At 41.9% G+C, this 21,497-nt stretch overlaps 1 protein-coding gene, 1 long non-coding RNA gene and 1 pseudogene across 2 annotated transcripts; 1 reads left to right on the top strand and 2 right to left on the bottom strand.

The window, feature by feature from the left end:
• Positions 1-3,302: 3,302 nt before the first annotated feature.
• LOC129416701 (toll-like receptor 4) lies at positions 3,303-8,288 on the bottom strand (annotated as a pseudogene).
• Positions 8,289-8,475: 187 nt separating this feature from the next.
• Positions 8,476-13,140, bottom strand: LOC129416700 (toll-like receptor 4). Its single transcript, XM_055171063.2, has 3 exons — positions 11,167-13,140; positions 10,887-11,053; positions 8,476-10,813 (listed from the first exon to the last, which is right to left on the bottom strand). Exons 1-3 carry the CDS (start codon positions 11,263-11,265, stop codon positions 9,487-9,489), a joined length of 1,593 nt encoding a protein of 530 aa, XP_055027038.2. The 5' UTR covers positions 11,266-13,140; the 3' UTR covers positions 8,476-9,486.
• A 7,248-nt stretch (positions 13,141-20,388) lies between these two features.
• LOC141368862 (uncharacterized) lies at positions 20,389-20,892 on the top strand. Its single transcript, XR_012372290.1, has 3 exons — positions 20,389-20,522; positions 20,615-20,673; positions 20,756-20,892. It is a non-coding gene; the product is annotated as an uncharacterized lncRNA (long non-coding RNA).
• The last annotated feature ends 605 nt before the right edge of the window (positions 20,893-21,497 follow it).

The following is a 21,497-nucleotide window of genomic DNA, read 5'->3' as shown; positions in this document are numbered from 1 at the left end:
GATCCGAAGGAAACAAAAGCCACTGACATTGCTGGTGTAAACACTGTGTTCCGTGTGTACACGCCAACTCGTCTGCTGTGGTGGATATGAGCCCGTGTGTGGAGGAGAGGCTGACAACGGAGCATACTGTACGGTGATTGTGAGTACAAACAAATACTTTTAGACACTGGTTGTTAACCCGTTGTGTGACAGGGTGTTTAGTGGAAGAAGGACGGCCCTACCGCGGAGCAGTGTGGTGGGAGTGCCGGAAGAAAGCCAGCTCGGTTGACTATAGCTCCCATGAACGTAGACTGAGTCATATAAACAACGCCATACCGAATTCCGGGAAGGAGGAGAAGACGGGGTTTCTCAGTGCTCACTTGTAGTGTGGTGTGGTGAGTCTATATTGTGTGGAACCTTTCACTTGAAGTGGTGCAGTGTCCTTTCTTTGCTGTGTGTGTGTATTGTCTGCCAGACCCCCGCCCCCATCCTCTGAACTGTGGAAAGACGGAAAGGCTGCCGGCGTCAGTCGCTGCATCTTTCTAATTCATGCTGTAGGTGAGCCCGAGTGGAGACGCTTGTTGTGGCTGGAGATCGACGGACCTTCTGTGGATTTGGGTTCTGTGATGAAGAGGTGGTGAAGCGTTTGACCACAAGGAACTGTGTGAAGAGAGAGAGAAGAAGAGATCATACCTACCATACTTGCTGTATGTGGTGTTCGCTGGAGAGGTGAGAGAAACCCCCAGTTGTGTACTAAACCATTCTGTGTGTCCCAGCCAGCAGCCTGTGTGAAGAGAGAGAGAAGAAGAGATCATACCTACCATACTTACTGTATGTCGTGTCCGCTGGAGAGGTGAGAGAGAAACCCCCAGTTGTGTACTAAACCATTCTGTGTGTCCCAGCCAGCAGCCTGTGTGAAGAGAGAGAGAAGAAGAGATTATACCTACCATACTTACTGTATGTCGTGTCCACTGGAGAGGTGAGAGAAAACCCCCAGTTGTGTACTTAACTATTCTGTGTGTCCCAGCCAGCAGCCTGTGTGCAGAAAGAGAGAAGGAGAGATTATACCTACCATACTTACTGTATGTCGTGTCCGCTGGAGAGGTGAGAGAGAACCCCCAGTTGTGTACTAAACCATTCTGTGTGTCCCAGCCAGCAGCCTGTGTGAAGAGAGAGAGAAGAAGAGATTATACCTACCATACTTACTGTATGTCGTGTCTGCTGGAGAGGTGAGAGAGAAACCCCCAGTTGTGTACTTAACCATTCTGTGTGTCCCAGCCAGCAGCCTGTGTGAAGAGAGAGAGAAGAAGAGATTATACCTACCATACTTACTGTATGTCGTGTCCGCTGGAGAGGTGAGAGAGAAACCCCCAGTTGTGTACTAAACCATTCTGTGTGTCCCAGCCAGCAGCCTGTGTGAAGAGAGAGAGAAGAAGAGATTATACCTACCATACTTACTGTATGTCGTGTCCGCTGGAGAGGTGAGAGAGAAACCCCCAGTTGTGTACTAAACCATTCTGTGTGTCCCAGCCAGCAGCCTGTGTGAAGAGAGAGAGAAGAGATTATATCTACCATACTTACTGTATGTCGTGTCTGCTGGAGAGGTGAGAGAGAAACCCCCAGTTGTGTACTTAACCATTCTGTGTGTCCCAGCCAGCAGCCTGCGTGAAGAAAAAGAGAAGAAAGAGAGCGAGTGAACGACATGGAAAGGAACTGTGTGAAACCCTGCCGGGAAGATAACGAGAGCCTGAAGAGGCCGTTATTTTTAGTTTCCCTTTTTCCCTCCCCTATTTATTTATTTTAAGTAATTTGAATAAAGAGTATTTTAATATTATGCTTACCGTGTGTGTCTGGTCATTGGGGTGGCTTTGGGAACCTCCTCGAGGTGGAAAAAGGGGCGTGACCTTATTGGGTCCACCCGACCTGCGACATAAACATGGTATAACTGTTTTGGGATTGCATTATAACACCAACTAGTGGTCAAGCTCTGCCGTTTTTTCATGTTCCTGTAACAAAACCGCAATTGTTCCCGGGTTTCGGACACAATATGTCTGAGAGCGATGTTAGAGTATGAATATATTGCATTGCAATGGGTAGCGTTTAAGTATTACCATTAAAACAAAACTAAACAACAGATTTATAAATGAAAAGGTTTAATAACAATACTGACTTAAAGTTACAATTGAAATGGTTACACTATAAATGCATGAAATGGTAAATAATACATGTACAATTAACTGTTTCCAATGTATGTGAGATATTACCTGATAGTATAGAAAACAGAGAAAGAAGGACAGTTAGAAATCAATGAGAATTGGTGTTAATATTTTATTCTTATCATATATTATAGCCATTTACGTAAGTAAAAGTGGCCACACTTAAAACGTTTAGGTGTGGTGTTGTGACAACAAGTCGAATGTTCAAAATTTTTTAATAACTATTGATATTCGGTGCCTAAGGAATGTTTCTGCACTGGATTGGGTCCAATCACACAAAAAAACAACATACATTCACCAAATGATTTGACTGAGACCAGTGGTTCTTGAGGAAAAGTTGTTCAGAATTAGGAGATCTATCAAATGATACGAGTATCTTGTTTATATCTGAAACACTGCATGATACACTTTTTGTTCAACCTTTCAAAAGACCTTCGGGATCAAGAGTTAAACAGTCCCATCGAGTTTCGTTCTGATTGGCCTCCGTTAACCTTGTCTAATAGCTGCATAAATTAATTGGTCAATGGCGGCCATGCTTTTTGAGCTATGTGAAAGTCCTTTTAACCATTGATAGTACCTTGTACAAAGAATAGACTTGCCAAGTTTCAAGTCGATTGGTACGAGATTTCTGTAGTTACATCTATTTTTGTATTAGGTTTTGTATGAGGTTGTGTTATAGTGGTAAACTAGTGGTCAAGCAGTGCAATTTTTTGCATGTGATCTCAGACTGGGCCCATACACATGTGTACCAAGTTTGGTGTTGATTTCTCATTCCTGTCCTTAGTTATAGCCAATTAAGTCAAAGAGGCTCTGCCCCATTGAATGTTTGGGTGTGGCGTTTTGGTGGTGAGTCAAAAGTTCGACTTTTTTGATAATGATTGATAATCAAACTCCAAAGAATATTTCAGTACTGGTTTGTTCAATTGAGCCTTGTTCGCAAAAATAGTTTTTGGACAAAATCCAAAATGCTGGCGATAAATACTTTTTAATAATGGAAATCAAAATAAGGGAAATCAAATCGTCTGATATTTGGACAAAAATTGTGGAAGTTATGAGCAACACCCCCCCCCCCCATTTCTGTTTGACCCCCTAATAAACATCCTTTGTTAATTCTTATATAAAATAAAGTAACATAATTTATCAAACTGCATTTATTAGATGCAATTTATTATTTTGCGGCAATAATCGCTTTCCGGAGTCGAATCCAGAATCTCATTTTACTCAGTGGGTCTCTACTCCACTTCAGAAATGTGTTCTTTTTCAGATGTTTATGAAGACCAAACACTTTCTTAGTCTCCATCTCCTCCACATCTTCCAGTATGATGATGATGATGTTGGCATTGCGTTCCATCACAAACCAGGACTGAGCTATTTCAAACTCAAAGCGACACCAGTCACTGTCAATAAAGTGTTGAGACACAACCACGATGACTTTACGGCTACCCATTATTCCTTCATCAATAATGTTGGAGGTGATGGATTTTCCGGCTTCAAAGTCCCGCATGTGAAGGCAAAGCTGAATAGGTGGAACTCCATTCTCCAGATTTTCCATCAGTTCATTCATGACCCACATTTCATCATAGCTTGAGAAAATCACAAATGCATCATAGGCAAATTCTTGTTGTCTGGCTGATCTGTAACCTCTCAGTAGTACACAGGAGTATTTCAGATAAAACTGAAACCTATAAACCAGGACTGATAAAACAGCCACTACCAACACAAAAAATATCAATAAAACAATTGTGAGTTTTGTTCTGTGCACACAGCTGTCAATGTCAAAATCAGTTACTGTAAAATCTGAGCTCGGTGAAGGGGTTTAACATAACATGCTATGTGGCTGATCCAACATCCAACCAATAATATATCTCCTGAAAATGTATAGAGCACAAGCCATCTAAAAAGTCTGTGTCCAATGAATAAAACATGCGTGTACCTCTGCATCTTTCAAACATCAGTCTCTTAACATGAAGTCCATAAAGAGCTTTTAGACCAACTTTCTGTGCATTCTTTGAAGCAAAAGTAGATCGTATGTCCAGCTCTCTCAGATAAATGTCTTTGAAAGCTCCAATGTATAATAAAGGATTCCTACAGAGTATTAAAGTCATGTTCCTGCCAATCTCTCGCAGTACAGTGGTGTGATCAGATTTTATGATGGATATATTATTAGCATGTAGATCATACACAGTGAAGTCTGTAAAACTGCTCATATATAAAGGAAGAGTCATGGACTGAAGGTTATTTGTCCCAACTTTAAGTTCCTGTAGTTTGGTCAGATTGTTCAAATGAAACTGTAAGGAAGTGAGACCGACATCCACAAGAATCAGTCGCTGTAGATTATGTAAGATATTAAAGAAGCATTCAAGTCCAAAAAATGTAACAGGGTTCCCAGTGAGAATCAAAGCTGTCAAATTCTTCACGTTGTAGCAAGAATCGTTTTCAATGTGTATGATGTTGCATCTGAAAGCAAATAATTTTAATTTAATTTCACTTCTATTACCATGGAGAATTAGATGACAAATGTAAGACTTACCTTGAAAGATCAAGAACATGCAGAAAGAAGAAAACTGAGAATACAGTCTTCTGTAAGTATCTCAAGACATTAAAACTGTAATCCAGCGTATCTCAAGACATTAAAACTGTAATCCAGTGTTTGAACAGAGGAGGGTATACTGGCTGGTATATAGCTGAGGTTTCTTCCCATACACGAGTAATGCAGATTCTCAGTAATCTAAGGTTGGAAAATTTCATATCACATTTTTAGACATTTTAAAGAAAACAACTGGATAAGTAATAAAACCAGTTAGTTCAATGGTAAACAATCTTTAATTTAAGATAACTTACTTGTGTGCATGATTCTCCAGCACCTATAGAAATAAACATCATGATAAAAGCACTTAAAGAAAAGTAATTCATCTTGATGCCCTTATCTCTATTTGTCATAGATATATGAGTCAGACTTGGTAGAATTTACCAAATATGAGGAACAAATGTCATTGTTTTAACAAAGAGGAACTACAGGTGAAGGGAAGTCAGTGGCATCACCTCTTCAAAAAACAAATTAGAAAATAAAAAACAAAACGTTTTGTTACAAAATTTGAAATCAGGTGGTATATAAATAACAATTTGTCCAACGGTAACACTAGTGGATACAGACACAGCATTGCAGACCAACACTAAACCACCAGAAACAGTACAGAAGAGTATGGAGACAGATCCCCGTTTTCATACAAAAAATGAAAGAGACTGTTGGGAATATTCAATATAGCCAATACAGAAAAGGAAGTTCTGTCTTCCAAGTAAAAATGCCAAAGTCCCAGTGAGCATCAGTATGGCCATTCGCTCTGATGTACAGAACGCTTGAAGTGAGAACTCTCAAGGGTGTAGGGCACTACTGTCTCATGTGTGTGTGTGTTTTAAGGAATAAAGAAATACATATGCTACTTTATTTTCAGTTAGTACCTTAGGTTAAAGCCAAGAATCCAGCAATTTATTGGTCGTGAGATTATTTTTACGAACAAATATTAATTTTGTTATGACACTTTGTAAAATAAAGCTTCATTGTGTTAAGCAAACAATTTCAACTTTGATACAGTCACTTTGAGTGACAATGATACAAAAAACAAAACATGACAACCTAAAATGTTTTCTATTGGGTTTACATTTATTTAAATAGAGAACAACTCAAAAATACCGGAGTATATAAAACAATCGCAAAGACATGGCACCCAGGATCAGATGATCATTTTAGGAACTTTTTCATTTGCTATTTAAGGGTAAGCAGTTGTGTACTTGCATGTAACCATCACATCAGTTTCTTTAATTATTTACTTTACAAATGAAATGCAACTTAAGGGTTGATTATATGCCAAAAGAGTGATTAAACAATAAAACAAATTACAGAAAAACTAAATCGATTTTCTATAACATCTATTTCACTACAGCGTTTAACACAGATCTGTTTATACTCTATTGTCTTTTACAAGAGTGCATCCAACTCTCACTTCTCTGTTTTGTTTATTCAAGTTATTCATTTTGAAACACATCATTTAGATGTGCACAAAGCCCTTTGTTTGAAGTATCTACAACAAACAAATAATTTTTAAGAGTTTGCCTGAATACAGACTGAAGACAACATGAAAATACAGCTGCAAGTGTTTGTAAGACCTTAAGAGCATGCCTGTGTAGATATTCTGCATTGTTAGCAAATCTACTTAAACTTTGGAACACTAACATGTAACTAGAAGAAAATGTTAAGTGGTGGGACACATTCGGGACACAAAATGTTACAATAATGTTAACATGGGTCAAAAGAGCCCACCACTATGTCTTTAAGGTATTCTAATGCAAAGATAAAAAATCTTGTCCCTTATCCTCTATCCCTTGAACATGGAGTCTAGGCCTAATGACCTGAAAAATCTTGTCCTTTATCCTCTATTTATCCTCTACCCCTTCAACATGTCACTAAAACTAACATGATACATTCAAACTGACCAATCAGAAGATCACATTTAACCCCCACTGTAGTGGATAAACGACTCTACCTAAAGTCAATGAGCACAGGAATGCAGATGGTACAGGATGGAAATGGAGGTTGTGTCGGAGTAATACATTCCTATATTTTCAATCTTATATTCCCTCAGACTGGGTCAATACATAAGTACACCAAGTTTGGTGTTAATATTTTATTCCTATCATATATTACAGCCATTTAAGTAAAAGTGGCCACACCACTTCAAACATTTGGGCTTGGTGTTGTTATGACAAGTCGAATGTTCAAGATTTTTTTAAACTATCGATATTCAGTGTCTAAAGAATGTTTCTGCACTAGATTGGTTCCGATCGCCCGAAAAAACAACATATCTCAAACAAATGATTTGACTGAGACCAGTGGTTCTTGAGGAAAAGTTGTTCAGAATTATGAGATCTATCAAATGCTATGAGTGTTTGTTTATATCTGAAACACAGCAAAATATACAATCACTTAAACACTGAAAAAAAACGTGATAGCGCCCCTGGTGGACGATTTTTGTTCAACCTTTCCAAAGACCTTCGGGATCAAGAGTTAAACAGTCCCATCAAGTTTCTTTCTGATCGGCCTCCGTTAAACCTTGTCTAATAGCTGCATAAATTTCATGGTCAATGGCAGCCATGTTTTTGAGCTATGTTAAAGTCCTTTTAACCATTGACGGTATCTTGTACAAGGACTAGAGTTGCCAAGTTTCAAGTCAATTGGTACAACATTTCTACATATATTTTCGTATGATATTGTATTATAGTGCCAACTACTGGTCAAGCAACGAAATTTTTTGCATGTGATCTCACATTGGGCCCATACACGTGTACCAGGCTTGTGCACAATTCAGAATTTCAGAATTGGCCTCCATTCAATTCATGAATTGGAATTTGAATTGACTCCGCCCTACAGGAAGTTGAATTGGAATGACAGGAAGTGGAATTAAAGTCATGGCAATTTAAAAACAAAATCCACAGTCACACAACAGAAAGAATCTCACATACATTCAGTGTTAGGAAAGTTACTTTGGAAAATTGTTTGTAAACCATTTTAAATATTTGGTTAAAGTTAAGCATTCTGGAAAATGAAGTCATGTAATTTTGTGTTCCACAAAATTACAATTATAAAAAAAGTCAAACTTAATTATTTATTATGTGACTAGAGTTTTTAACATTAATTCCTGGGGAAAACATTTCCTGTTAATGTAATCTGTACAAGTAGTTCAAACGAATATAATTTATAGAATATGTAATGCAAACATATCTGACATATACTGAAAGCTTCATTTTTAACACTTCACTTACTGCTTAATATGTATATGAATTTCTTTGAATTTCTATTGAATTGCAATTCTGCTTCCTTTAATTCAAATTCGAATTGTAATTCTAGATCCTGTTTTTGACATCAATTCAAATTCCATTCAAATTCAAGAATTGAATTGGAATTAAGGAGTCATTCTCAATTCAATTCTGAATTGTGCACAAGCCTGATGTGTACCAAGTTTGGTGTTGATTTCTCATTCCTGTCCTTAGTTATAGTCAATTAAGTCAAAGAGGCTCTGCCCCATTAAATGTTTGGGTGTTGCGTTTTGATGGTGAGTCGAAAGTTCAACTTTTTAAATAATGATTTATAATCAAACTCCAAAGAATATTTCAGCACTGGTTTTGGTCAATCGAGCCTTGTTCGCAAAAGTTGTTTTTGGACAAAATCCAAAATGACAGCAATGATGGAAATCAAATTGTCTGATATTTGGACAAAATTGTGGAAGTTATGAGCAACAAAACACACACCCCATTTGTGCTTGACCCCTGTTAAACATCCTCTGTTAATTCTTATATAAAATAAAGTAACATAATTGATCAAACTACATTTATTAGATTCAATTAATTATTTTGTGGCAATAATCGCTTTCCGAAGTCGAATCCAGAATCTCATTTTACTCAGCGGGTCTCTACTCCACCTCAGGTATGTATTCTTTTTTAGATGTTTATGAAGACCAAACACTTTCTTAGTCTTCCTCTCCTCCACATCTTCCAGAATGATGATGATGATGTTGGCATTGCGTTCCATCACAAACCAGGACTGAGCTATTTCAAACTCAAAGCGACACCAATCACTGTTAATGAAGTGTTGAGACACAACCACGATGACTTTACGGCTACCCATTATTCCTTCATCAATAATGTTGGAGGCGATGGATTTTCCGGCTTCAAAGTCCCGCATGTGAAGGCAAAGCTGAATAGGTGGAACTCCATTCTCCAGATTTTCCATCAGTTCATTCATGACCCACATTTCATCATAGCTTGAAAAAATCACAAATGCATCATAGGCAAATTCTTGTTGTCTGGCTGATCTGTAACCTCTCAGTAGTACACATGAGTATTTCAGATAAAACTGAAACCTATAAACCAGGACTGATAAAACAGCCAATACCAACACAAAACATATCAATACAACAATTGTGAGTTTGGTTCTGTGCACACAGCTGTCAATGTCAAAATCATATACTGTAAAATCTGAGCTCTGTGAAGAGGTTTTACATAACATGTTATGTGGCTGATCCAACATCTGCTGATGATTGATGATCCACAAAATAAAATCTGTGTGAGAGCAGGAGCAATCGAAGGGGTTAAAGGACAAACCAAACAATGAAAGATTTGTGGGCAACTTCTGGAGAACATCAAGTGAGATACTAGTAATGCTGTTTTGATTTAGGTAAACTGATTTTAATTTCTTCAGATTTGTGTTGGTCAGAAAATCTATAGTGATTAACTTGTTTCACCTGAGATTTAAAATCTTAAGCCTTCGAAGGTCTTTGAAAGAGCTTGGATGTAATTTGTCAATGTGGCAATACGACATATCAAGATACTCTAAATGTGTAAGATTATTAAATAAATATCTTGACACATCACTGTGAAAACTATTACCAGCTATCTTAAGAACATTCAGACTCATCAGCCCAAAAAAGCAGTATATGTTAGCAAATCTGATGCTTGAATAAGAAAAATCCAGGTAACTTAAATTCTTTAAGTAAGATAAACCTGAAAAGAATTCCACACCTCCAACCTTTGTATGGTGTAAATCCAGAATCTCAAGGGAATCAAGACCATCAAATGCTCCTGCTGTAAAATCTATTTCTGAATTTCTACTCAAATTTAAGTATTTGATTTGAGGAATCCCTGACAAAAATCCAGAGCAGCATTCTCTTACAGCAATATCATTAGAGCTCAGATCCATATACTGAAGTTTAGGCAAATCTTTAAAGTCTTCTGTTCGGGTAGTTGCACTGTTTGTTATTACTAGTTTTTCTAAAGAGTGAAGATGTGAAAGTCTGCTACCTGGTAAAGTCTCCAATAGATTAGACATCAAGTAAAACTCCTTAATGTCATGAAATTGCAGATATGGGAAATTATAAAAATTGCCTCCTTTGACCACTACCTTTGTAGCATTAAACATACACCGAAACATATTAATTTGATCACTGGGCCTTGCTTTTAGGTAATAATATATCTCCTGAAAATGTATAGAGCACAAGCCATCTAAAAAGTCTGTATCCACTGAATAAAACATGCGTTTACCTTTGTATTTTCCAAACATCAGTGTCTTGACATGAAGTCCATAAAGAGCTTTTAGACCAAATTTCTGTGCATTCATTGAAACAAAAGCAGATCGTATGTCCAGCTCTCTCAGATAAATGTCTTTGAAAGCTCCTGGTTCAATGTATAATAAAGGATTCCTACCGAGTATTAAAGTCATGTTCCTGCCAATCTCTCGCAGTACAGTGGTGTGATCAGATTTTATGATGGATATATTATTAGCATGTAGATCATACACAGTGAAGTCTGTAAAACTGCTCATATATGGAGGGAGAGTCATGGACTGAAGGTTATTTGTCCCAACTTTAAGTTCCTGTAGTTTGGTCAGATTGTTCATATGAAACTGTAGGGAAGTGAGACCGACATCCACAAGAACCAGTCGCTGTAGATTATGTAAGATATTAAAGCATTCAAGTCCATAATATGTAACAGGGTTCCCAGTGAGAATCAAAGCTGTCAAATTCTTCACATTGTCAAAAGAATCGTTTTCAATGTGTATGATGTTGCATCTGAAAGCAAATAATTTTAATTTACTTTCACTTCTCTTACCATGGAGAATTAGATGACAAATGTAAGACTTACCTTGAAAGATCAAGTACTTGCAGAAAGGAGAAAAGCGGGAATACAGTCTTCTGTAAGTATCTCAAGACATTAAAACTGAAATCAAGTGTTTGAACAGAGGAGGGTATACTGGCTGGTATATAGCTGAGGTTTCTTCCCATACACGAGTAATGCAGATTCTCAGTAATCTAAGGTTGGAAAATTCCATATCACATTTTAAGACATTTTACAGAAAACAACTGGATAAGTAATAAAACCAGTTAGTTCAATGGTAAACAATCTGTATTTTAAGAAAACTTACTTGTGTGCATGATTCTCCAGCACCTACAGAAATAAACATCATGATAAAAGCACTTAAAGAAAAGTAATTCATCTTAATGCTCTTATCTTTATCTGTCATAGAAATATGAGCTTGACTTGGTAGAATTCAACAGATATGAGGAACAAATGTCATTGTTTTAACAAAGAGGAACTACTGGTGAAGGTCAGTCAATGGCATTACACCCAAGTGGGTGTGGAAGGCAGCACCTCTTCAAAAAAAGACCAACACTAAACTACCCGAAACAGTACAGTAGAGTATGGAGACAGATTTTTTCATACAAAAAACGAAAGAGACTGTTGGGAATATTCAATATAGCAGATATAGAAAAGGAAGTTCTGTCTTCCAAGTAAAAATGCCAAAGTCCCAGTAAGCATCAGCATGGCAACTCGCTCTGATGTACAGAACGCTTGAAGTGAGAACTCTTGTCACGGCTAGGGGCTGGCTGTTAAATACTAAAGCCACGCCCCTTCTCAACTTCCACCTCGAGGAGGTCCCCAAAGCCAACCCAATGACCAGACAACACGAGAGCAGGTAAGTATTAAAACAAACTTTATTTAAATATTTAAAATAACTTGGGGAATGGGAAAGGGGCAATTAAAACTAGCTTCCTCTCTGCCTTCCAGGCAGACCACAGCACGGGAAGGTGGCAGAAAGGGGAAGAGGGCAACGGGGGTTCCAGGGGCTGGTGACCAAGATATAAGGGGGAGGGGACGGGGAACACAGGCTCCTGCCAACTCCGCTATCCTTGGCGCCCTCCTCTTCTCTCCTGGAGGCAAAAGACAAAATAGTGTGAACTTGGGGTTTATCTCTCTCTTTAACTGCGGTACCTGTGTCACGTTGGGCAGATACTTCACTGCTCACTCCACTTTATGTTTCTTTCCACAGGCTACGACTGGGACACGAAGACTCGTTTAGTTTGGACTTGGATCGTCCTCACCTGTCTGCTTGCTTATAGCTCTTGGTAAGTATGGTTTTTCCACAGGTCACTCTCCTGAAGTTCACTCTCGTTCTCTCTCTTTTCCAGGCAGCTTGGACACAACAACACAGTTAATGCAACTTGGATACTTCTCACCTCTCTGCTGCTTACAGCTCGGGGCATGTATAACTGTCCACAGTTCGTTCTACTGACGTTCACTCTCGTTCTCTCTTCCTTTACAGGCAGCTTGGACACAACAACACAGTTGGTGCAACTTGGATACTTCTCACCTCTCTGCTGTTTACAGCTCAGGGTATGTATAACTGTCCACAGTTTCGTTCTACTGACGTTCACTCTCGTTCTCTCTTCCTTTACAGGGAGCTTGGACACAACAACACAGTTAGTGCAACTTGGATACTGCTCACCTCTCTGCTGTTTACAGCTCGGGCATGTATAACTGTCCACAGTTCGTTCTACTGACGTTCACTCTCGTTCTCTCTTCCTTTACAGGCAGCTTGGACACAACAGCACAGTTAGTGCAACTTGAATACTTCTCACCTCTCTGCTGTTTACAGCTCGGGGCATGTATAACTGTCCACAGTTCGTTCTACTGACGTTCACTCTCGTTCTCTCTTCCTTTACAGGCAGCTCGGACACAACAACACAGTTAGTGCAACTTTGATACTTCTCACCTCTCTGCTGTTAACAGCTCGGGGTCTGTATAACTGTCCACAGTTCGTTCTACTGACGTTCACTCTCGTTCTCTCTTCCTTTACAGGGAGCTTGGACACAACAACACAGTTAGTGCAACTTGGATACTTCTCACCTCTCTGCTGTTTACAGCTCAGGGTATGTATAACTGTCCACAGTTCGTTCTACTGACGTTCTGGTCGACAATGCACGGGGGCGGGCTTACGACAGCTGGCCTTTCTGTACAGAAGGGCGAACGGCGATGGTTCTCCCAGGGGGCGCCGGGGGCAAAAACCCTCTCGGCGAATGCGCTGATCAGCAGGGGGCGAACCGTCACACCGTCTCACCGGGCCGAGCGCCGCCCCATCCTCAACGCCCGCAGGCCGACCGAATACCGGACAGGGTCGCCCCTTTGTAGAGACCACGGGGCGGCGGAACTCCTTCGCCTCTCACTCTGCCACAAGATAGAACACACAGGTAAAGTAGCAATATACAGGCTCGTGGTTGTACTCACACACGCACTGCCAGCTTCCAAGTCTTCACCGCCACACTCTGAAACTGTCGACACACAGACGGGGGCGACTTCCAAAGCCCACACTGTCACTTTACACTCGCATCGCACACAGCGTACAATAAATGATGTTACTCACGACCGTCAGCCTCTCCGTCTCTTCCTCAGTAGAAGGGTTGATGCGGGGTACGTCTGACAAGACACACAGCACTTGCACAGCAACCCACGGCAAATACACAGCACCACTTCAACGTGAAAGGTTTTCAAATTACATGGACTCACCCACCACACTACAAGTGTACACACGAGACGCCCGACGTCCTCCACTTCGCTGGGGTCAGATGGGGGCGATGGCACTACGGCCGGAGTTTTTAGTTCTGCTGCTATGGCTACTGAATCCACTTATTCCTGCGGCTCACCCACCGCGCTAGATCAGGGGCAGGGCCGCCCTCCTCCTCCTGGAGGCGTTCAATAATACACAGGTTAGTAGTTACACTTCGGTTAAATCCAGAGCCAATACTCACAGCGGTCCCCTCGGTAAATAGTTTACAAACTGTTTCGTTTCCTTCCTCCTTAGTTACTCCAAACGTGTCACAATTACCGATGTTTTCTTCTACCCACAGGGTTTCCTCTTACTGTAGCATCCACTGAGGACTACGAGAGAGAGAGAGAGAGAGAGAGAGAGAGAGAGAGAGAAAGAAAGAAAGTACAACCAACTGCCAATGTGTAACAGACGAGCACAGCTTCGCACCTCAACTCACACACTACGCACCCAAACTGTGATTTACACTGCTCTTAAATACTCCTCTGTGTGCTGTGATCCTCCAATCAACCGGCGTTCCTCTTAAACACGCACAGCTGCGCTTGATTTCGCTGATTACAGCCCTCGCGATGCTACCGGATGTCCGGTGTTTCCTCTTCCCGGTCTGGGCGGAAACATCCGGGCGGAACCAAAGTTTCCCGACTTTTGGTTCCGCCCAAAAGATCGTCACCTTGTGACACTCTCATGGGTATAGGGCACTACTGTCTCAGGTGTGCTTGTTTTTAGGAATAAAAAAGACATATGCTACCGTCACGCCCAAGGGGCTGGCTGTTAATAGGCTAAGCCATGCCCCTTTTTAACTTCCACCTCGAGGAGGTCCCCAAAGCCAACCCAATGACCAGACAACAACGAGAGCAGGTAAATATTAAAACAAATCTTTATTTATTAAATATTTAAAAGGGTGGGGAAATGGGGAAAGGGTAATTAAAACTATATAGTCTCTGACTCCTCCCTCCAGGGAGACTGCTGCCACGGGCAGGCAGGGACAAGGGGCAACGGGGGTGCAGACCACCATACACCGGGGGAAAAGGAACGTCAGGCTCCAACGCCTGGTCCCTGCTATCCGTGGCGCCCTCCTTCTTCCTTCCTGGAGGCAGAGTAAATATTAGTGGGACTGTTGAATGGACTTTTCGCTGTTTGCGTACCTTTCTCTGTTCAACAGGGGGTCTTCCCCCACGTGCCTTCACGTTTCTCTGTTGTTCACTCTCTTTCTCCCTCTCTCTACAGACAGCAGCTGGGTGCGGTGCCCTCCTGTTTCGGTAAGTCACAAACTTGGGGGTTGTTTAAGTTGCAATAAGGTAAGTACGGCGGACTTACTAATCGTGGTTTCCCTCTCAATAGGTCAGGTCCATAGGTAGATTTCTGGCGACGTCGGGGGCAAACCCTCACGACGAGCTCGTTGGTCACAGGGGGGTGGACACGCAGAGGTGTCAAGTAACGAAGTACAAATACTTCGTTACCTTACTTAAGTAGATATTTTGGGTATCTATACTTTACTTGAGTAATTATTTTTCAGATGACTTTTTACTTCTACTCAATTATTCACACAATTATCTGTACTTTCTACTCCTTACATTTTAAAAATCGCCTCGTTACTTCTATTAATTTCAACTTGTTTTCTTTTTTTACATTCCGGCTTGTTATCGTTAAAAAAACCTATCTTGATAAATTGCATCATCCAGATGAATGCGATTGTGGTTGGATGAGAAGTATAAACATACACCATTCCAACTCCCTATTGGTTTGTACGCAATCCCCGCCCCACAGCTGACTGCAGATGATCAAGAGTTTGTTCGATAGCGCTGCACAAGAGAAACATAAAAGAACCGCGAGAGCGATTAGAAAGCATGCGGAGTGTCTCCCCTCGCGATGCTTTGATATCATCCGCCATCCGTTTGTACAGTAACAGAACGCGGCATTCTGTCTTCAAATGGAAAAGTACGAAATAAACTCGCGCGTCACTTTCAGGTCAGTTCACATTCTCAAGCCTGTGTAAATGTATAGCTGGCTGCTGACACCACCTCATCTGTGTGATTTAAATAGTGTAACAATACCAATTTATATCATGTAACTTCAGTTGTTCAACTTAAATGACATTGTGCTGCGTGATGCTAAAGACATCTGTTGTTTTGTATATGCTAATAACTGCCCTAAATTTTATTTGCATTAACAAAACCTACTTAGCTGAATGCTTGAGTGTTAAATCAATGAAACACATAACCATACATACCAACTTTTTCTTTTGTTAATAGACACCAGCTGTTTCCTTAAACCTGACTTTTAATTTACTTACAATAAAGACAGTTAGTAGTTCTCCAAAATTGCTTGGATTTATACTGACTAAAGTAAAGTATACAAAAGTCCATTAGCTACACAAGTACAGATGCAGAAGTATAGGCTATAATATATAATTGTGTCAAAGGGTGACAATCTTTTGGGCGGAACCAAAGGTTGGGAAAGTTTGGTTCCGCCCGGATGTTTCCGCCCGGACCGGGAAGAGAAAACACCGGACATCCGGTAGCATCGCAAGGGCTGTAATCAGCCAAACTACGTACAGCTGTGAGTTATTAAGAGGAGCGCCGGGTGATTGGACGATGGCAACATCCAGGAGATTATGTAAGAGCAGTTTAAACCACAGTTTGTGTTGATGTTGTTCCTGTTGTTGGTGTGTATCGTAGCGCTGAGTTAGGCTCGCCTGGTACGCTATTTGGATCGCTGTACTTGCTCTCTCTCTCGTTTTGTATCGTGGACTTATGTTGATGGAGATACCGAAGACCTTATAGGTTGAAGATTAAACGGATATTGACATTGGATGAGAGAAACAAAGGAAGAAGAGACGTACCATTGTGAGTATACATCTGTGGAAAAGTGGTGTTGGCGACTGGAAACCGCCCTGTCTATGCATCTGGAGTCATTGCAGTATGAAATCAACATAGGGGAACGTGGGACGAAGAAAGTGCAGTAGTTGTGAGTAACAGAATCCATTTATGGAAGTGAATTGCATGTACTTGACCTGTATATCTTTTTGAGTGTTTCCAAAAGAGAGTGGGTGGCCCTACCCCTGAGTCAGCGTGGTGGGTGAGCCAAAGGGTCCTTGTGTTGAAACAGCTACAGTGACGAAAACAAACACTAGGCCGTGTTACCATCTCCATATTCTCGCCCAGAGCGAAGTGAAGGAAGACGGGCATCTATTGTGTGCACTGAGCGTGGTGGGTGAGTCTTTGGATGTAGAAATGTTCACTTGAAGTGGTGCTGTGTAATGCTGTGTATTGCAGTGAGATTGCTGTGTCTTGTCAGACGTACCCCCGCCTCCAGTCACTCGTCCCGGGGCGACGAAGAGGAAAGCGGTTCTAGAGTAAACCTGTATATGATTATGCTGTGAGTGTGTTTCAGTCTTAAAATCACGGAGTGGCATCCTGAAGTATTTTCGCAGCCAAACGCTTGGCGGACTTGTGTTTAGGAGTGGCGGTGAAGAACTGTGCAATTGGCGGTGTGTGAGTATTACATACAATATTGCTACCTTACCTGTGTCTTTTCATCATCGCAGAGCTAGAGGCGAAGGAGATCCGCCGCCCCGAGGTCTCTAGGACGGGGCGCCCCAGTCCAGTTTTTGATTGACCAACGGGTATCGAGGAAAGGGCAGCGCTCGACCCGGTGTGCCGGCGTGACATTCTCGCCCCTCTGTAGACCAATGAGCTCGCCGAGAGGGTCTTGGTCCCCGGCGTCATATAGAAACCACTGTCCAGTTGACGCATTGCGTAAGCCAGCTATCGTAAGTCCGCCACCCTGTAAAGTACAGCATAACCTGTTAAGTCTGCCGATCAACAGGGACGAGGAGTGTGTTGTGAGAGCTGTGAAGAGAACCATACCTACCCAGAAGCTGTAGTCCGCGCAGAGGTGAGAGAACCAATTGAAATCGATTCACTGTGCCCCTGTGTCCCAGCTGTCGTCTGTGGAGAGAGAGAGAGCCAGCGTGAACGCTAAGATACCGAGCTGTGAAGAGAACCATACCTACCCAGAAGCTGTAGTCAGCGAAGAGGTGAGAGAACCAATTGAAACCGATTCACTGTGTCTGTGTGTCCCAGCTGTCGTCTGTGGAGGAAGAGAGAATACAAGCGTGAGCGCTGAGGACAAGAGCTCTGGAGGAAAGCCATACCTACCAACAAGCTGGAGTCAGCGAAGAGGTGAGAGAACCATTTGAAATCGATTCACTGTGTCTGTGTGTCCCAGCTGTCATCTGTGGAGGAAGAGAGAATACAAGCATGAGCGCTGAGGAAACGAGCTGTGGAGGAAAGCCATACTTACCAACGAGCTGTAGTCAGCGAAGAGGTGAGAGAACCATTTGAAATCGATTCACTGTGTCTGTGTGTCCCAGCTGTCGTCTGTGGAGGAAGAGAGAGAACAAGCGTGAGCACTAAGGAGGCGAGCTGTGAAGGAAAATCATACGTACCAGAAGCTGTAGTCAGCGCCGAGGTGAGAGAACCATTGGAAATCGATTCACTGTGCCTTTGTGCCCCAGCTGTCGTCTGTGGAGGAATAGAGAGAACAAGTGTGAGCGCTAAAGAAACGAGTGGTGAAGGAAATCCATACTTACCAAGAAGCTGCAGTCGGTGAGGAGGTGAGAGAACCCTTTTGAGATCGATCCACTGTGTCCTCGTGTCCCAGCTGTAGTCTGTGGAGAGAGAGAGACCAGGAAAGGAGAGTGAGTCAACAAACAAGGAGCTGTGTGAGATAGGCGGCAAAGCGCCGTGAGCTACATACAGGTACACGGACAGGAAAAAGTCAATACCAACACTGATTGTAATTTGTTCTGCCTCCAGGAAGGAAGAGGAGTGCGCCACGGGCAGAAGGAACCAGAGGCGGGAGCCTGTTCCTCGACGCAACCCCCCACCTTCTGTCACTCATTCGGCCGTGGCCCCCTGGAGGGCAGAGCCTGACATTAGTTTTAATTTCCCTTTTCCCAATTCCCAGTACATTTTAAATATTTAAATAAATAAAGAATATTTTTTTATACTTACCTGTCCTCGTTGTTGTCTGGTCATTGGGTTGGTTTTGGGGACCTCCTCGAGGTGGAAGTTGAGAAGGGGCGTGGCTTAACCACTAGCAGCCAGCCCCTGGCTTGTGACAATTGCATATTTGTAGTTTGTGTTGCTGTCAAAATACAATTATAAATGATAACAATAGCATATTTCTATTCTCACACATACTATAGTGTGTGATTTTGTTGTTTTTTAACTAAAGAGGGCACCACTGTAAAAGTTTGGCCACCAGCGGCACTGCTCTGAAGATTGACTTTTTGCACCATTACAATATTTATAGGCAACTAGTCATCATATCTTCCTCTCTATAGAACACATGTTAATGCTCAGCAGTACACATATATGGTTCTTTAATGCAGTTGTTATCAAACATTTTTTACGGCCTCCCTTGTGTACAGTCGATTGACAAACATTCTAAAACTTAAAATTTGAATTAAACAAAACATATTAAATTATACAATTTATTGCTTTTGTTTAGTAGCCTTATTTTTCTGAGGTTTAATTACAGAATTTATAATAAAGTAATGTATTTCATAAAATATTATAAAACTGGGGCCCCTGGCACCATCTGGCGACATCCAGTTTGAGAACCACTGCTTTAATGTATTTGTTTGCATTGTATTAAAAAGCGTTCATTTTTAATGGGCATATACCTTATGTGGTTGAAACAGATAGCCTAGTGCAGGGGTAGGCAACATGGAGTGCCGATGTCCTGCAGTGTTTAGCTCCAGTCTAATCAAGCAGACCTGAACAAACTAATAAAGTTTAAAGTCACCTGAAACTACAGGTAACCAAGGTTTTATAAGGGTTGAAGCTAAAATCTGCAGGACATCGGCACTCCAGGACTGACGTTGCCTACCCCTGGCTCTAGTGCATCCCAAATTTTTTAACATTAACATTTTAATAACACTATAGTTATTATGGCCTTTAGAAACATTTTTTAGAGGAGATAGGGTAGTGCCCAAAAGGCCCCTGTGGTGCGGCCTAGGCTTTTTTCCGTAATGACATTTTTTTCCTTAAATTACTTTTCCTTTATACTTTAAGTAGTTTTGAAACCAGTAGTTTTTCACTTTTACTTGAGTAAAAAGCTTGAGTTGATACTTCAACTTCTACAAAAGTCTTTTTAAACCCGAGTATCTATATTTCTACTTGAGTAATGAATATGAATACTTTTGACACCACTGTGGACACGTCACGTCGTCTCACCAGGCCGAGCGCTGCCCTTCTCTGTCTGCCGTCTCGGCGATCGTATCCCGAGCAGGGGCGCCCCTTTGCAGAGACCCGGGACGGCGGAGTGCCTACACCCCACTCTCTGCAACAGTAAGTATTGGGTAGATCAACGCATCAACAATAATGACCTTTAATTGTACTCACACATCCACCGATCATTCAGTCCTTCACCGCCGTTTCTCCAGAAATACCCCAACGTCTGGACAGGAAATCGGTTCCGTAGCACCGCTTCGCTACGTAGACTTAAAGCGTATTCACAGCATAAATTCAGATATTCTCTGTTAAGACCGGCAACCTCTTTGTCTTCCTTTGACAGAGTGTACGAAGGCGGGGGTTTGTCTGACAAGACACACAGCAATACACAGCAGTACACAGCAGTACACAGCACCACGTCAAAAGTGTACGTTTCCACGACACAAAGACTCACCCACCACGCTCAAGTGTACATAAAGGACGCCCGTCTCTTTACACTTTGCCCAGGTCCGATGGTTGATGGGAATATTCGGTCTAACTGATGGTCTTGTCGCTGTGTCTAGCTTCCGTTGGATGTTTCCTCGGCTCACCCACCACGCTATCTCAGGGGTAGGGCCGCCCTCCTTCTCCTGGAGGTATCCACTGAAAATACAGGTTAGTGTACAAAGCGTCTTTACCAAATGTTATACTCACAGGCACAGTAAACGATAAATGTCACTGTCCTTTGCTTCCGATCCACACGACAGGCAAACATCAATCCTGCCAAGCAGGGCATCTCTCCAGCGTTTACACAAACCACTTGCAGGTCTGTACTCACAAATACTCCGTTTTCTTCTTACGTTATGGCTGCTCTTCCGATTTCATCCCTTCGGTTTCCAACCTTTAAGGTTCACAACACCTCTCCAACTGCACTGCTTCAGCCTGGGAAAGAGAGCCGGACCGCTACCAGCAACGCACCCGATGAGTATACACCACACTGCAATACAACGTCAACAACCAGCCCCGGGGTGCTCCTTTAAAGATCCACAGCTTGCCTTTCTTTCACCTCCTGTGGCTCTGTCCTCTTTCCGCTCGCTTTCAGCGATCCCCGGATCAACAGAGCCTTCGGGCTCTTCAAAAGGTGCGTGTCTTCACTCTGCCCTTGGCAAAAGGAGCTTTCCCCGTGTCAGTCGCCTCTCGTGTCCATCGCTCCTTTACTGGTGTTCCAGTAGAACTATTTATGTGTCTCATCAACCCCCAGCCTCACAATTTGCTTCATTGATGCTTCGCACCTGTGGCTCGTAAAGCCCCGATTGTGTTGCCCTTGGAAACCAGGAAGAATTTGGCCCGTGTTAAAATTTGGTCCGGGCGGAAACCATCTTCGGGCGGAACCAAGTTTCGCCATTTTCAGTTCCGCCCTATAAAAGTCACCCTGTGACCAGACCCGGCGCCAGACACAAATTCACGGACGGGCATTTCATTTTTCAGGGGGGGCACAAATGAGATCAACCTCATTGCAATGCATAATATCATTAATTATGAATTAAATGGACAAAAAGCGAGGAAGAACTAACATACCTCTCCATTAACGAAATACAACGGAGAAGTCGTAAAGATTGGACCAGCCTACTGAAGCAGTCTAAACGCAAA

Source organism: Misgurnus anguillicaudatus, chromosome 11, assembly GCF_027580225.2.
Source record: "Misgurnus anguillicaudatus chromosome 11, ASM2758022v2, whole genome shotgun sequence".
Classification (NCBI taxonomy): domain Eukaryota; kingdom Metazoa; phylum Chordata; class Actinopteri; order Cypriniformes; family Cobitidae; genus Misgurnus; species Misgurnus anguillicaudatus.
The sequence above is the reverse complement of the archived record's forward strand: the minus strand, read 5'-3'. Positions and strand labels throughout refer to the sequence as shown.

Coding starts and splice junctions, on each gene's coding strand:
- LOC129416700 (XM_055171063.2), bottom strand. CDS start 11,265: ATGACAGATAAAGATAAGAGCATTAAGATGAATTACTTTTCTTTAAGT. Junction 11,054..11,166: donor CTGGAGAATCATGCACACAA/GTAAGTTTTCTT, acceptor TTCCAACCTTAG/ATTACTGAGAATCTGCATTA. Junction 10,814..10,886: donor CAAGTACTTGATCTTTCAAG/GTAAGTCTTACA, acceptor ATTTGCTTTCAG/ATGCAACATCATACACATTG.